The 16,755-nt window shown below is 47.2% G+C and overlaps 1 protein-coding gene and 1 long non-coding RNA gene across 4 annotated transcripts in view; one reads left to right on the forward strand and one right to left on the reverse strand.

Annotated features, from left to right (window-relative positions):
- Window positions 1-2,747: 2,747 nt before the first annotated feature.
- LOC102261197 (neuferricin) overlaps window positions 2,748-16,755 on the reverse strand; it is a 14,442-nt gene continuing 434 nt past the window's right edge. The window contains exons 1-4 of one of the 3 annotated variants that reach the window (XM_014541944.1): window positions 16,687-16,749; window positions 11,430-11,570; window positions 5,879-6,065; window positions 2,748-3,458 (exon numbers count right to left, since the gene is read on the reverse strand). In XM_014541944.1, coding sequence (XP_014397430.1) covers window positions 3,242-3,458; window positions 5,879-6,065; window positions 11,430-11,484 — 459 coding nt within the window. In that variant the 5' untranslated portion in view covers window positions 11,485-11,570; window positions 16,687-16,749 and the 3' untranslated portion in view covers window positions 2,748-3,241. Of the gene's footprint in view, window positions 3,459-5,878; window positions 6,066-11,429; window positions 11,571-16,219; window positions 16,590-16,686; window positions 16,750-16,755 lie in introns of those variants that run through there. The other 2 variants (XM_014541946.1, XM_005869028.2) reach the window with 2 other exon arrangements.
- The window catches only part of LOC106726571, a 7,319-nt gene continuing 352 nt past the window's right edge, over window positions 9,789-16,755 (forward strand). Inside the window, exons 1-2 of the long non-coding RNA XR_001362636.1 lie at window positions 9,789-9,799; window positions 9,874-9,876. This is a non-coding gene — a long non-coding RNA (uncharacterized LOC106726571). The remainder of the gene's footprint in view (window positions 9,800-9,873; window positions 9,877-16,755) is intronic.

Genomic DNA, 16,755 nt, shown 5'->3' on the forward strand with positions numbered 1-16,755 from the left:
ACACTATCCCTATATTTCTACCATACTGTAAGCTCCTTGAGGCCAGGAACCTGGCTTTCCTCCCATCCTCCACTCCGTGGCACAGGGGTGTTTGGCAAATATTTGTTGAATGACTAAGGACAACCAGCGCAGTGGCAGTGACTAGTTCCCAGTTAGCTTGGAGTTGAGATGCCTCAGGGGCTGAATGGGATGCAGAGCAAGGAAGGTCCTAACCTCAGCTCTCTGCTCCTGCTCCAGGGAGGGCAGTGACATGCCAAACTGCGGGAGTGAAAATAGCACAGTCAGGACGAGAACCCTGAGTCCGAGGCTCGGCTCCACGACTTTGTGCCCTTAGGAAGTTTTTGGACCTTGGCTGCCTCCTCTCCAAAACGAGCTAACGGCACACGTACCACGTGCTCCAGGAACTGTGGCTATAGGGGTACCGAACCCAGTAGCCTTGGTCCCTGTTCTCAGTCTGCAGTTCAGAGTGAGAGGCTGATAGGAAATCATGGTTACAGAACAGACTTGTTATCTGAGAAGTGAGCACATGGGACCTGTGTTGTGGGAACAGGTGCACCTAAATCCAACTGGTGGGCCAAGGGTTGATGAAGGCTCCCAAGAGGTGCTGTTGAGCTGAATTTTTAAGTAATAAGAGGGACAAATTGAGCGGAGGAAGAGGTATCATTCCAGGTGGAAGGCATTGTGGACACATGCAGTGAGTGGAGGATGTAGGGTGTGGGGGAGAGGCTGAGGGAGAAGATGAAGACTGAATGCCAGGAAGGAGGAGTTGAGGTGCCTATTGAATTGCTCGGGAAAGGCATCTGGACTAGACCCAAGGCGTGAGAAGAGCTCGTGGGAAGGGGTTCATGGAGGAGAGGCAGCTTTTAAGGAATGGGGCCATGGGACGTAGCAACACTGAAGTTACCTGCTGTTGATCAGGGAAGGGCAGGAGCCAGGCGAATGGGGGCTGAGGAGCAAAGACAGTGAGTACCTGCAGCTTTTTCAGAGGCTTATCTATGGCAGGAATAGATAAGGGCCACAGAAGAGTGCGCTCTTCCGGACTTAGGCAGGGAGAGGTTAAAGGTACAGGAAGGGCAGGTGAGGAAGATCCTGGGTGGGAAAATGAGTCAAGAGCAGAGTCCGGTGTAAGGAGCAGGTGTGGCCACAAGGGCAGTGAACCATGAGACTGCCCTTGTAGGGGAGGCAGCCTCCATTTTCTAGCCAGTGAATCTGGAAAGCTATTTAGTGAGATTAATTATAAACGAAAGAAAGGAAGAAGAATAGAGGATGTTTAAAGTAAGAGTTGAATCCAGCTGGTGTGGCTCAGTGTTTGACCCATGAACCAAGAGGTCACTAGTTCAATTCCTGGTCAGGGCACATGCCCAGGTTTCGGACTCAATCCCCTGTAGGGGGTGTGCAGGAGGCAGCTATCAATGTTAATTTCTCATCGGTGTTTCTATATCTCTCTCCCTCTCAAATCAATTTAAACATATTAAAAAAAAAAAGAGTTGAGGGGGTTGGGAAAGGAGTGGAGGTGAAGGCTCAGATGAGGAGAAACCGTGTCTAATAGCTTTATTGCCTTATCTCGGAGGTAGAAACACTCCTTGCCCCTGTCTACTCAACAAGAATCCAGGAGTTATGGGTATGAACTATGTCAAGTGTAGATTACAGTGACCTTGGACACAACCTGTGGAGAGCGGCTACAGCGTTTGGACAGGTTCAAGCCTGGGACTAATGAGAGGGCACGATCCTCTCGTGGCTTTGCCACGTGCAAGTCCCAGCACAATTATAGCCAAAGGCTATAGTTGTAAGCTTGAACCTACGGTCCGAACCTGTGGTCCCACGTGGCTAAGTGATACTGAGTAGATTCGAAACCCACAAGAATGTTGTAACCACGCCCTTACTTTGCCTCATGGAAACTGTCTATAAAATAAAGACTCGGTTTGCAGGCCCTGATGCTGTCTCTTCATCAGAGAGGGCAGCGTCCCACCCAGACCCAGCTTTCTTTTGTCTGTCTTTTCCTAATCCTTCACCACCCCCTTAGACTCACCAAACCTGGCCGTGCTGGCGCTGCACACAACCCACTGGAAGAGCTGCGAGCCCGGATAGCGGCAAATTGAGGCTGTTTGTATTGGCATTTGCAGCCTTGCGCAAACGCTGATGTTGTGCTAGCCCGTTACCTTGTTAGAGCTCTGAAACTACCTTTCGCCAAAAACGCAGAATTCTCCCTTTGAAAACACAGCACACCTTATTTTAAGTTTTTGAAATAGAAACAGTATCCTTGCTTTAAATTTAAAGAGGCATCTGGATTTGCTGCATCTATATAAGCAAAAGCTTTTCCAGTTTCCAGAATTAGTCTACTCTTTTTTATTGTCACCTCTGACTGTATTGGCCCAGCTCATATCAACTCAATGCAGCTTTTGGTTGTAAATTAGGGAAGAGTCACATATAAGAAAGGTTACAACCCTAGCTGATTTGGCTCAGTAGATAGAGCATCGGCCTGCGGACCAAAGGGTCCTGGGTTCGATTCCAGTCAAGGCATGTATCTTTGTTGCAGGCTCCTTCCCAGTCAGGGCTTGTGCAGAGGCAACCAGTCGATGTGTTTCTCTCACATCGATGTTTCTCTCTTTCCCTCTCTCTTCTACTCTCCCTAAAAATATCCTCGTTGAGTATTAACAAAAAAGGAAAGAAAAAAGGTTATAAAAGTCAGGGGTAACAAGTTTAGCCATCGGGGAACCTGGAAGAGTATGTTGATGCCGGTTTTTTTTAATGTATTTGTTTGTTTATTTATTTATTCATTCATTCATTCATTCCTTTTTGGTCTTTTCTGGATGTATCCTCTTGTTTCTGAGTTGTAAGAGAGTGATGTCGTCCCTTTTTGCCAGTGCCCCTGACGAGGCCAGCAGCTGATCTGGCAGCCTGGGAGTCCATGGGAAGGATTGGAGCTTACAGCCCTTTGCTTGTCTGTCCAGTTAGGTTTGAGTTGGTCATATTTGTGTTCATTAACATTCAAGGGCTCTGAAGGAGGATGGCAAGTAGATCTGGGGAAACAGTGGCAAAAACGGGCTGACCAGTACTAGGCGAGTTGCTGAGCTTTGGCCTCGGTCACCAGAATGGTGAGCCGCTGGTGAGGGTCATGGGCTACATTGCAGAGGCCAGAGTCCTTCCAGGCCCCCTTGTTCGATGTCAGGAGCCATCCTAGTGCACGTGAGTCAGGGCTCTTTAGGCTTCTCTGTGGGTTATCAACAGGTAGGGCACCAGCTTAGAGTGGGAAAGAGCATGTAATGGCCAGGGGTGGGCAGCCTATATATTCCTCCAAGTTGGGGTGGTCCAAGTCCCCACGATCTCTGTGTGTAGGGTTGTCCGGTGCTGGGTCACTAGGGGGACCGGTTGTTCTCACACACACACAGTGGGGCTCCTTGGCACCTGGCTTGTACAGCTTCCTGGGGACACCAGTCCAGTCTCTGCTCACACCTCCACTGAAGATAGAAGGAGAGGGACTTAGAGTCTGTCGGGGGTGGGGGTGGGGGAGGAGGAAGCAGTGAGCCATCTTGACGTTTTCCCAAGGTGGAGGTCTGCAGTGTTCAGCCCCTGAACCTTGTTCTCTCTCCTAACTTTCGCCAGCTTCCCCTGCCCAGGGCATCCTCCTGGCACTGCTCCCTGGCCCCGCCCCACCCTGTGCCTTCCTGGGAGGCAGCACTCCCTGCTTTGGCGGCAACACCAGTGAAAGGCTTTCTCCCACTGGCCTGTGAGCTTCTCAAAAGCAGTATCTGGCTCTGATTCTCTCTTCCCTTCCCACTCCATCCTAGTGCCTTGATCTTAGGGTCTTGGGCACTTGGGTAGGGTGGACAACTGAGGCAACAACACAAGGCCTGGTGGTCAGCCTTCTCTGAGAGGCCATTTCCTGACCCTTGCCCAGGTGCAGTCCTTGATGTCACCTGGTCCAACATAGCTGAGCAACCTCCTGTCCTGGGCAGAGGGAACCCACCTCATCTTAGGGTCCTGAGTACAGCCTCCCATGGACTCACAAGACTTGCAGAGAAAAATGAGATTCTTGGAATTGATGCCCATGTAGGTTCAAGTGCCTGGGACCAGAATCACTTGCTGTCAGAGAAACTGCTGCCCAGTTAACTTACCCAAGAGCAAGGCTGTCAGGGAAGGGCACTGAAACGCCACCTCCTTCCTTCTAACCATCCATCCCATCGCAGTGACCCGTGCTCCACACCCAGTCCCTCCTCAGGACTCGCTACTCCCAGTCTCCAGGGAGGTATGTACATGTGGAAAACAATGCATTGGGTTGAAGCTCGGGGATGGGGCCAAGCTCCTTGGAGATGGTCTGGAAGAGCTTTGTGGGGAAGGCAGAGCCTAAGCAACTCAGGGAAGTAAGAGGGCGTTACACAAAGACAGACAAGGCTGTGAGGACGGAGAGGGAGGCAGGTTCTCCAAGGGAGCAAAGTCAAGCATCTAAATGCACTCAAGCCTCTGGGCCCCTCCCAGGCGAGACCAGTGCTCTCTGAAGCCACCTGCATTCAGGATTGTGTTCCCGCAAGGCCCACCTTTGTCCCAGTTCCTCTTCCTAAAGCGAGGGCCCCTCTTTCTGGAGACATGATAACCCTGGAGGGGCTGCCTCTGCAAAACTGGTGGCTGGGAGAGAAGAGGCTTTCCTTCCTGCTGCTCTGAATTACGGTGGAGGGAACATGTGATGAACACGGTGGCTGGGCCTGGAGAAAGCTGCTGGCTTTGACACAAGAAATCAGCCTCAAGGAGAGCAAAGAGGTGTGCCTCTCCCCATAGAAGAGAGTGGATCTACACAACGGAGCACTCAAGGCGGGTGGCCCTTCTTGCAGAAGCCACAGCAGGTCTCCCTGACCCTCAGTGACCTGGGCTCTTACTTTGAGGCCCTCGAGGCTGGACGTTTGTCTAGTTCTGTCTCCTTGTCCCCTTATCAGAGCTAAAGGAGATTTGAGGGACTTGAACTGTATTTAAATCCAGGCTGGCCTGATCATTAAAGCAGGAAAACCATTTTTTTTCTCTAGTTTCCCCAAACCAACCTGGAATATCCCCTGTGGCATCTATTCTAATCTGGCTCACTTCAATTCTTACAGGCAAGGACTTCTCATCTAGCGTACCTCCTGGAATTCCTCAGAATTTGCAGTTCTTTTTTTAATATATTGATTTTTTTACAGAGAGGAATTTTGCAGTTCTTTTTTTAACATATTATATTGATTTTTTTACAGAGAGGAAGGGAGAGGGATAGAGAGTTAGAAACATCGATGAGAGAGAAACATTGATCAGCTGCCTCCTGCACACTCCCTACTGGGGATGTGCCCGCAACCAAGGTACATGCCCTTGACCAGACTTGAACCTGGGACCCTTGAGTCCGCAGGCTGACGCTCTATCCACTGAGCCAAACCGGTTAGGGCAGAATTTGCAATTCTTAAGAGGGCACCTCAGGGCATCAACGCAAGTGGTTATGTCCGCCTCCTTATCCCTCCTTAAGGCAGGAATGATTTGTGCTGACAAATAGGAAACGAAGGCCCTTGGATGGATGAACAGGCCAAAGCAAGAAAACAGTGCTTGCGACTTTTCAGTCCCTGCCAGGGGTTCTTCAGCAGGGTCTTTGGGGAATTAAAAAAAGAAAGAACAAAAAAGATGGCCAGATATCAATCCTAATATTCTCACCCAGTTGCCTGCAGTGAGGTCCCACCATTGATAATTTTTTAAAATTGCCCAGAAGATTCTAACATGTAGTTAAAGTTGAGAATCACTATCCCAGGACACATGTATTTTGAAAAAGTTCCCCTGGGATAACAATCAACTTACTGCCTCCCTGAACCACAGGATGAGCTAGGAGTTGGGTTTGGGAGCGGCGGAGGCAGCAGAAGGGAAGCCTGCTTACCTCGTTTGGGAACACCAGAACCTGCTGCCCCTGGCTGAGCTCCACTCCGTGTTGCATGGTGGAAACTTCTTCTTCTCTTTCAGTTCCTCTTTGTCTGCCTCCAAGCCTTTGGTGATCATGGCTTCTACCTGGGTTAGTGCCGAGGTGGGGAGCCCATCCTTTCCATAGAACCTTCCAATCACCTTTCCTGTAGTGATAGGAGAGCTGCTGTCAGAACCGGGGGTGGGGGTGGGGTGGGGGCAGGAGGAGATGCTTGGCTTCTCCCGCAGTTGTAATACTGCCCAGGGCTCTACTGGAGCCTGCTGGCTGCTTATTTCTTAAGAACTCATATTGGAGGACTTGGGCACCTTCTATCCCAATGTTTCAACATCGTACAAGACTCCAGATAGAAGCATCCCTTTTGTACTTGTAGAGTCTTCTGAGGAAATTATAAAACGTCTCACTTCCAGACATCAGTCCCCTGAGAGTGGAACATGTGATTCATTTTCAATGCTCCACAGTGCCTGAGGCACACAGTAGGTGTTTAATAAATGTCTGACAAATAAATGGCCTTCTGTGTAACATTTTTGTGGCTTAATTCTTCCCAAAATTGAATTATTTTATCATATATAACTATAAATAAATTACTTATTAAGCAACTACTTAGTGGCAAGTGCTATGCTAGCACAGAACTACTATTTTCTTAATCCTCATAACCCTATGAGAAAGTAATCATTGTTCCCCTATTCACAGGAGAGACGGGGGAGGGGGGTGTCTATGAAATGAGTAGTTCTGAGGAGACCAAGATGGCGGCATAGGTAAACACCGCAGACTGCTGCCGCAAACAACCACTTCAAAAATACAACTAAAAGACGGAACGGACATCACCCAGAACCACAGGAAGGCTGGCTGAGGAGAGACTCTTCAACTAGAAGGAAAAATAACAGCACACCGAGGCTCAGAGGAGGCGCAGTGTGGAAAAAACTCAGGTGCGGAGGTGCGCGCGCAAAGCGGGCTGGTGGCTGAGAGCGCGGTTGTCGTTTTCGGTCAGGGGGGAGTCTCAGACTCTGAGCTCCAGATACGGGCGAATCGCTGGGGACTCGGACCCAAACGGGAGAAGCGGGAGTGTCTGGCATCAGTTGGAAGGCAGCTTTCCCTCCGAGGTTTGCAGCGGTTCCGGGGGTTCTGAGAAGCAGAGCCTCTGGGAACGGGACTGAGAGGGGCCATAACCGCTCCCTCCGCCCGCCCGCCCTGTTGAGCCCGCCCCGCCCAAGCCCTGCGCAGAGCCATTTGCCAGATCGCCTCAGGCAAAGGCTAGATTAGCACCTCCCCAGAGGACAGAAGTTTTCCGCGGCAGACACAGCTGATTCACACAGCCAGTCGGCCTGGTGGTCAAATCCCTCTAGTATTAACTACAACAATCAAGGCTCAACTAGAACAAGACTGCGCACAAAGACCACTAGGGGGTGCACCAAGAAAGCATAAAAAATGCGGAGACAAAAAAACATGACAGAAATGGAGGATATAGAGCTAAAAATCGCAATTTTGAGGGCTTGCAAAAATGTGCTAGAAGCTGTCAATAAACTTGAGGAGAGAGTCACGAAAACTAATGAGACCCTCGATGCTATGATAAAGAACCAACTAGAAATTAAGCATACACGGACTGAAATAAAGAATATTATACAGACACCCAATAGCAGACCAGAGGAGCGCAAGAATCAAGTCAAAGATTTGAAATGCGAAGAAGCAAAAAACACCCAACCGGAAAAGCAAAATGAAAAAAGAATCCGAAAATACGAAGATAGTGTAAGGAGCCTCTGGGACAGCTTCAAGCGTACCAACATCAGAATAATAGGGGTGCCAGAAGATGAGAGACAGCAAGATATTGAAAACCTATTTGAAGAAATAATGGCAGAAAACTTCCCCCACCTGGTGAAAGAAATGGACTTACAGGTCCAAGAAGCGCAGAGAACCCCAAACAAAAGGAATCCAAAGAGGACCACACCAAGACACATCATAATTAAAATGCCAAGAGCAAAAGACAAAGAGAGAATCTTAAAAGCAGCAAGAGAAAGAGACTCAATTACCTACAAGGGAATACCCATACGACTGTCAGCTGATTTCTCAACAGAAACTTGGCAGGCCAGAAGGGAATGGCAAGAAATATTCAAAGTGCTGAATACCAAGAACCTACAACCAAGAATACTTTATCCAGCAAAGCTATCATTCAGAATTGAAGGTCAGATAAAGAGCTTCACAGATAAGGAAAAGCTAAAGGAGTTCATCACCACTAAACCAGTATTATACGAAATGCTGAAAGGTATCCTTTAAGAAGAGGAAGAAGAAAAAGGTAAAGATACAAATTGTGAACAACAAACATGCATCTATCAACAAGTGAATCTAAGAACCAAGTGAATAAATAATCTGATGTACAGAATGAACTGGTGATTATAATGAATCAGGGACATAGAAAGGGAATGGACTGACTATTCTTGGCGGGGAAAGGGGAATGGGAGATGCGGGAAGAGACTGGACAAAAATCGTGCACCTATGGATGAGGACAGTGGGTTGAAACTAGTGAGTGGTTCTGAGCCCGCACATGCTCTCTTCCCTGCGCTGCCCCCCCTCCCCCATTCTCTTCTTGCTCAGTCCTATGGACATATTGGGTGGAAATTGGTTTTAGTTTAAAATCCATGCCAGAATTTGTAATGGTCTAAGCTATGGCAGCAGCCAGCAAGTGGTCGGAGAGCCTGTAGGCTAAAGCTACAAAGGGCTCAGGTCTCCTCAGGGGCAGGAACTTTCATCTTCAAGTCCTGAGTGTAAGTGGCTGTCACAGGGCAAGAGAAGCAGCAGAAAGCACTTCTAGAAGGTTTGACCAGGGAGGACGAGGTAGCTGTGTATACTTGCCCAGCTGTGTCTGTCCAACCTCTCCAGGCCCTGAGCACTTAGATCCCAGAGCACTTACATAGAGTGTGCCCAAGATTCAGTTCTTCCTCTCAAGTTCAGCTCCCCATCCGGACGTTTCCAGTTGTATTTGTATCACTTCTGGCTTTTGTTATTTGGATTAGGAGCCTTGGGTCTCTCTGATACCCCCTCCTGTATATCTAAATGCATGCTTCCATGTGCTCATGTCCAATCCATTAGCAACTCCCTAATTCTGCCCTTTTCCATTTCTACTGCTACCACCCTAATCCAAACTCTGGATTACAATAGCCTCCCAACTGGTGTGTCTCCCTCAGCTCATCCCTTCCCAAAATTCTTTCTCCACAAAGCAGCTAGGTGAGCATTTGAAAAAATGATTATCATGTCACCTCCATGCTAAGTTTAAACCCTGCAATGGTTTCCTAAAACACGTGGATAAAGTACAAACTTCTTACCAAAGCCTCCAACACTCTATAAGCATCTGGCTTCCCTTTGCCTTCTGAGCCTCTTCTCAAGCTGTCCCTCCCTCATTTCCTGCCGGCTCCTGCCCACTGGCCTCCTGCCTAGTCCTTGACCATGTTTAGCTGCCTTTACCTCAGCCTGAAAGGCTCTGTCCAGATCTCAGCATGGCTGCTCCTTCCCGCCTTCCAGGTCTCACCTTATCTGTCATCTCCTCTAAGAGGCCTCCCTGACCTTCTTCTCTAAAGGGGCCACACCCTCCCAAACCTGCACTGCATTAGCGTTTTAGTTTATTCACAGTACTATCTGGACTTGCTTGATCTGCTTACTTATTTATGATCTATCTCTCCCTACCATGAGGCCCCAGCACTCAAAACAGCTCAGTACAGAGCTTTCATTTTACATGCTTGTTAGATTAAATGAAGGGTACAGGGCCCTAGTCCCAGGCCTGCAGTCTAGAGTTGGCCTGGCACAAGAATTTCTCCTATTGAAGGTCTCTATGCATGGTGACAGGCTATCTTGTGGCTTTTAGGCATGCGACCCAAAGAGAGGGCAGCAGCAGTAGTAGAGGCAATAGAGAGAGTTGTAGTAGCTGCTTCATGAGAATGGTGATCACCATTGGCTGAGTCTCTAAGTCGGTGCTATATCCAGAAAACAACAAAAGACATCTCATTTTCCCTGGAGGCCTGGCCATATGGCTGCCAATATGGCTTTCTGGTTGTCTTCACCTCACTGTGCACCCATATATACACATTCATCCTTGGATGTGTCCTGAGGGTTTCTGATGCCCTGTAAGAGCCTAACACAACCCCCTCCTATAGAGTGAGCTAACAGAGGCAGGCACTGCACTCAGCTCATCCCTGGTCCCCACGAGGATCAGTACCAGAGCTTATGCATAGTAGATATTCAAACATATCCCGACTTAACTATAACCCTTCTGAAGCATTTCCAACCATATGACCCCCACCCTCCTCACATACATCAACACTCTTCAAATAAGACTAGTTCACTCATCTCACCAAACACCAGTATGACACATTTGGTCTGGCATTCTTTGCCCACTCACAGGACTCCACCCTTACTCTTTTGTGTTGAGTTTTCTTTTCCTTATTAACCCAGTAATGTTTCAGCCTTGGTTCAGCAACCTCGTGGGAAAAGGGAGAACCAAGCCTTTGGAAGGGCAGATGGATAGAGGCCAGTTCCTTCCATGGCAGACATGGCTGTGGTCTAAGGGATGAACTGGGGCAGCCTGGGTGAAACAGAGAAGGGGTGCTACAGGTTGGGATGACAAAGGCCAACAGTGGCGGGTGTGGAGGAGGGTGGGCATGAAAACAAAACCTTAGAAGTTACTAAAAAAGCCTTGGCAAGTTGGATGTGTAGGGAGCAGAGGAGTTAGTACAAATGGCAAGGTTTTCAGAAAAGGTAACCCACGTAGTAATGACAGAAGCATCACTCAGAGGCCTGCGGGGTGGAGGAGGAACTTCCCATGTAGACCTGTTCCAAAGGTGAAAGGACACTGACGTTCCTCAGGAAGTCAGCTGGGTCCAAGTGGGGCTCCCGTGAGAGGCTGGGGCTGCAATCAATGGGAAAAAGGGGCTCCAACCACCCCAGTTTCTGTGACTAACATTTCTCTAGGTGTCTTCCCATTTAAAAGGCGAATTCCCTCCTGCCTCACTAGTCAGCAGCAAGGGCAGTGCCCTACACAACTAGCTTTAACACATGTTTGATTAGCATAACTTCCCCCCGGGACACAATTCATTAAGGATGGACATAGGTTAATGTCTCTCTCCTTAGAGGACAAAGTACAAGGATATCTGTCAAAACTGCACACGAACTTGGGCTTCAAGCCTTCCTGCCTGCTGAAGCCAGATGCCCGGAACGCTGTGAGACAAGAAAGCTGCCCTCCTGGAGCTGGTTGGTTAAGCGTGGTGCAGGCAACTGGCTTAGGGGCAACAGAGGCCAAAGCAAATGGGCAGGCAATACTTTCCCAAGATTAAAAGTGAGGGACCAGGTGCCCCATCCATTTCCTTCTGGGACTCACTGCCACACTCCCAACTAGAGTTTAAGGTGAAAAATCCATAGGTATTTTTCAGATTTTAACCTTGAGTCCAAGCCCCAAAGAATTCTAGTCCGTTAAAAAATTGCAAGAAAAAGAAATGAGATCTTTGGAAATGGCCTGTGGAATACCTACCAACAAATTCGTAATTCTTCTCATAGAATGATAGCCAATTTTGAAGTGTCAGCATCTCAGAAAGTGACAAGTCAGACACATCATCCACAAGGCCTGCTTCAGAGTAGTCCCCAGTCACAAACGCTCTGGATGCGTCTCGGCCTGCAGCAGAGATGTTTCCAGTCGGTTAACTTATAAGTCGCTGACATCGTACCACCAACTCAAGAATCTATTTCCTGAGAAACATCTGAAAACCCCCCTGTCCACCCCCAAATATAATCCCCCTCCTCTGTCACAGATGCTCGTGGACCTTGGACACACATTTTGGCATTTATCACATTCTTTCATCTACTTTCAGCAACATTCAGTACAGCTGACATGTCCCTCGGCTTCCATGACACTACACTCTGGTTTTCCTCCTACCTCTCTAGCGCATTTACTACCGCCTCTGAGATCAATCATTGTCCACTTCCTCTACTCCATCCACACCCTCCACTTGACAATCTCATCCACTCCCGTGGTTTCAAATACCACCTCTAAACCAAAAATTGCTAAGTGTGTATCTTTAGCTCAGACTTCTCTTGAGCTCCAGACCTATATATTCAATTGTCTACTCAGCATCACTTACATGTCATCACAAGTTCAAAATGTTCACACTCAACTAATGGTCATCAGCACGCCAGCCCTAGGAAAATGCATCTGTTCTAGTATTCCCTATCTCAGTAAATATCAACCAGTTGCTCAATCCAGAAATGCAGTCCTTGGCATCTCCTTCATCCCTCACATCCAATCAGTCCCCAAATCCCATAACCTAAATAGTTCTTATATCTACCTTTCTCCATCTCCCACTAAGCAAGCCCAGGCTGTCATCATTTTTCATCTGAACTACAATAAACCCCTAGCAGTTCTTTATATAGTCATTCTTTCCCTACTAATCGATTTTTCATACAACACTTAGATTATTTTAAACACAAATTGATCAAGTCATTCTCTTGCTTAAAAATTCTCAGTGACTTCCTTCTGCTCTATGATATCAAAATTCCATAACATGCCATTCAGAACTCTGCACCAGCTGCCACCAACCTTGCCTTCCCTCTGTGCTCCCTGGCCTCTGGTCACAGCAGTGTGTGTTCCCTTTTACACTCATCACAAAAATAATTCATTAAGTATGTGACAACTACTGACTTTTTGTCTTTTACCTGTCAGCAAATTGTATAAGGGAAACACAAAACTCCTTTAGTATTGATTACTCAGTGTCTGGTAGTGTCTGTTCTTTAGTACATTCTCAATAAGTATTGACTGAATGAAACCAATTGATTTTCAAAAAGACTGTCAAGGCAATTCCAAGAGGGAAAGAATAGTCTTTTCAATAAGCGGTGCTTGAACAACTGAATAGCCACATGCAAAAGAATGAAATTAGATCCTTACACCATATGTAAAATGAACTCAAAATAGATCAATGAGCTGAATCTATGAACTAAAAACTATAAAATTCTTAGAAGAAAACATAGGTGAAAGTCTTTGTGACCTTGGATTTAGCAATCGTTTCTCAGGACACCAGAAGCACAAGCAACCAAAGAAAAAAATTAGTTGAACTTGATCAAAATTAAAAAATTTTGTGCTTTAAAGGACACTATCAAGAAAGTGAAAAGAGCCCTGACCAAGAGCCCTGATGGGTGTGGCTCAGTAGCTTGTGCGTTGTCCTGTGCACCGCAAGGTCACTGGTTCGATTCCTGACTGTGGGTTCTGTCCTAGTTAAGGTACCTGGGATGCTCAAGGGAGAAGGCAACCACTTGATGTTTCTCTCTTCCCTCTCCCTTCTCCTCTCTCTAAAATCAATTAAAAATATTTTTAAAAATATCAAGTTACAAAAAAAAAAGGTAAAAAGACAACCTACAGAATGGGAGAAAATACATGGTGTCCCCCAAAAATGTATACACACTCTTTTTTCTGATAGCTCAATTGATGTTTCTTTTCAGATTTAACCCATTGGAATGAATAATTCAAAGTGTGTATACATTTTTTGGGACATCCTATATTTGCAAATCATTTATCAGTATCCAGAATATATAAAGAATTCTCACAACTCAAAAATAAAAAGGCAACCCAATTAAAAAATGGACAAAGAACTTGAATAGATATTTCTCCAGGGAGGATATACAAATGATCAACAAGCAAATTAGTTATTAGGGAAATTCAAATAATCAAAACCACAATGAGATAGCACTTTCAACCCACTAAAATGACTATAATAAAAAAGACAACCATTCAGTGAGGAAGTGGAGAAACTGAAACTCTAATACACTGATGGGAATGCACAATAGTGCAGCTACTTTAGAAAACAATTTGGAAGTTTCTCAAAAAGTTAAACATAGAGGAGCCTGTAGGAGGCAGCCGATTAATGATTCTCTCATCATTGATGTTTAATGATTGGGTCCTGGCTGGGTGGCTCAGCCTGTTGGAGCGTCGTCTCCATACACTAAAAGGTTGCGGGTTCGATTCCCAATCAGAGCACATACTTAGGTTGCAGGTTCAATTCCTGGTCAGGGTGCATAGGGGAGGCAACCGATATGGATGTCTCTCTCTCTCCCTCTCCCTCCCTCCCTCCCTTCCTCTCTTTCTACAAGCAATAAAACATAGCTTCCAGTGAGGATCAAAATTATTAATAATAATAATACCTAGTGTTACCTGGCAATTCTACACTCAAGAGAACTGAAAACATGCCTACAAAAAAGCTTGCACATGAATGTTTTAGCATTATTCATAATAGGTAAAAGTGAAAACAACCCAATTTCCAACAAATGATGAATAAACAAAAGTGGTATATCTATACAATGGAATATTATCCTATTTAATAATCCTATATAATAAAAGGCTAATATGCAAATTGACCACACAGTAGAACCACCAGTCGCTATGATGTGCACTGACCACCAGGGGTCAGACGCTCAATGCAGGAGCTGCCCCCTGGTGGTCAGTGTGCTCCCACAGGGAGAGCGCTGCTCAGCCAGAAGCCCTGAGCCAGGCTCACGGCTGGCGAGTGCAGCAGTGGTGGTGGGAGCTTCTCCCACATCTGCGGCAGCACTAAGGGATGTCTGACTGTCGGCTTAGGAGCGGGCCTAAGCTGTCAGTCAGACATCCCCTGAAGGCTCCCGGACTGTGAAAGGGTGCAGGGACCCCACCCCCCCAGTGCACGAATTTCATGCACCAGGCCGCTAGTTTGACCATAAAGAGGAATGGAACTCTAGCGGGTTTGGCTCTGTACAGTGTTGGCCTGTGGACAGAATGGTCAATTCCAGCCAAGGGCATGTACCTCGGTTTCAGGCTCCTCCCTGGCCCTGGCCCTGGTAGGAGGCAACCAATCAACGTGTTTCTTTCACATTGATATTTCTGTCTTTCCCCCTCTCTAAAAATCAATGGAAAAATATCCTTGGTGAGGGGGGAAAAAAAAAGGAATGGAGTACTGGTACATACTAATATACCACGGACGAACCTTGGAAACATTGTGTTAAGTGAAAGAAGCCAGTCACAAAAGCCACATGTATGATTCCATTTATATGAAATGCCCAGACAGAAAGTGGATAGTGGTTGTCGAGGGTTGGGGGATGGAAGGGAATGGGGAGTGACTGCTAATGGATGTGGGGTTTTTTTTGTAGGGGGTTCGATAAAAATGTTCTGGAATTAGCAATGTCTGCACAACTTTCTGACTATATTAGAAACCACTGAATTATACATGTTAAAGGGGGTAGATTTCATAGTGTATGAATTATATCAATAAAAGGTAATAAAAAGATTGACTGAACAAATGAATAGACGAACCTAATCTGCTTCTCTTCTAGCCTGTGTGGGCAGTGGGGAGCATGTTGTAATCTTTGGCACAAGGCAGGCTACATTAGTGGTCAATAAATGGACGCTGAATGAATAATGGGCACCGAGGAACTCTGTAGACAGCAGAGCAAACACCACCCCAGAAGCAGAGGGTTTTATGCTCACACTTGTGGATGTAGCCATGACAGCTGCTTCAGGGTGGGGCAGGATAGTGCACCCAAAAGTGCCCTCTCCTCGCAGGTAAACTAAAACCCCTGACTCCAGTCCCAGCTCCACTTCCCCTGCTCAACTGTTTGAGGAGCTTGGCAACACCAACTGAACTTGATTCCCTTTATATGCTTCTTCTGTCTCTTAAGTTCTCCCTAGAAACAGGGAAGTGGCTTGTATTTAAGTACCAGAGGCAGCTTCCCAATTTCCCTAAGATAACGAACAAGTGGGAAAATGCTCATTTAATATCAGCCTTGTCACTGGCCTTAAGCTTGCTCTGCATTTTTTTCCCCCTCTTTAAACCTGATAGGTGGTCATTCCTCGGGGCTGGTAAGTCAACATCTAAAAGTAATAAGCTGGTGGTTTTCGTCTAACTCAGTGGTTCTCAACCTTGGCTGCACATTACAATCACCTGGGAATCTTTTTAAAATCCTGATTTCTGGGCCTCATCCTCCAGAAATGCTGTTTCTTTGTTACTAATGTTGTGGTCCCACCCCATAACAAAGAAACAGAATTTCCGGAGGATGAGGCCCAGAAATCAGGATTTTAAAAAGATTCCCAGGTGATTCTAATGTGCAGCCAAGGTTGAGAACCACTGGTCTAAGTCCTGTTAGCTGTGAGGGCTTTAGGCAAATCACATCCTTTAATCCCCTCGGCTGTAAAACAGGGTCAGCAGAGCAAACTTAAACCGACACGTTTCTTTGAGGCATAACATACGCACAGCTGAGTACTGAAGGGCTGCAAAAGGTGGCCAGGCTCTTGCCCAGCGCTCTAACCTCAGAATCTTCTTTAAGGCAGGCAGACAAGTGCATCTGTGCCGGAAGCAGGACCTACTCAAGCCAAATGCACTACTTTTAGGGGAAAGGTGGATCCGGAGGAATTGAAGAGACAATTGGCGTCAGCAGGGTCTCCTTCATCTCTGCGCCCCGAGAGCCACGCAGTGTGGCACAAAGCAGGTGCCCCTCGGGGGCTTCTGCCGGTGGGTAATGGGTAACTAACAAGAGGCAGGAGGCGCGCTTCTCCCCGTAAGTCAGGAAGAAGGACATGGAGACGAGAGGCCGCTAACTGCTGGCCGAGTCAGCGAGACTAGGAAGGCCGAGCGGCAGAGCCCGGCCCCCATGCCGGCCTGATGAATACGGGGAGGAAAACAGCAGATGAATGAATGAATGAATGAATGAATGCCGCACAGGCGGCTACCCGCCTGCGTCCGAGCACGAGAGGGCACGAGCCGCCGCGCTGGTACCTGCGAAGCCGCTATAGGGAGCCCCAGGCTCGTAATGCCTGCGGCCGGAGGACACGTCGTAGACGCGGC

Source organism: Myotis brandtii, unplaced genomic scaffold (genome assembly GCF_000412655.1).
Source record: "Myotis brandtii unplaced genomic scaffold, ASM41265v1 scaffold284, whole genome shotgun sequence".
NCBI classification, from domain to species: domain Eukaryota; kingdom Metazoa; phylum Chordata; class Mammalia; order Chiroptera; family Vespertilionidae; genus Myotis; species Myotis brandtii.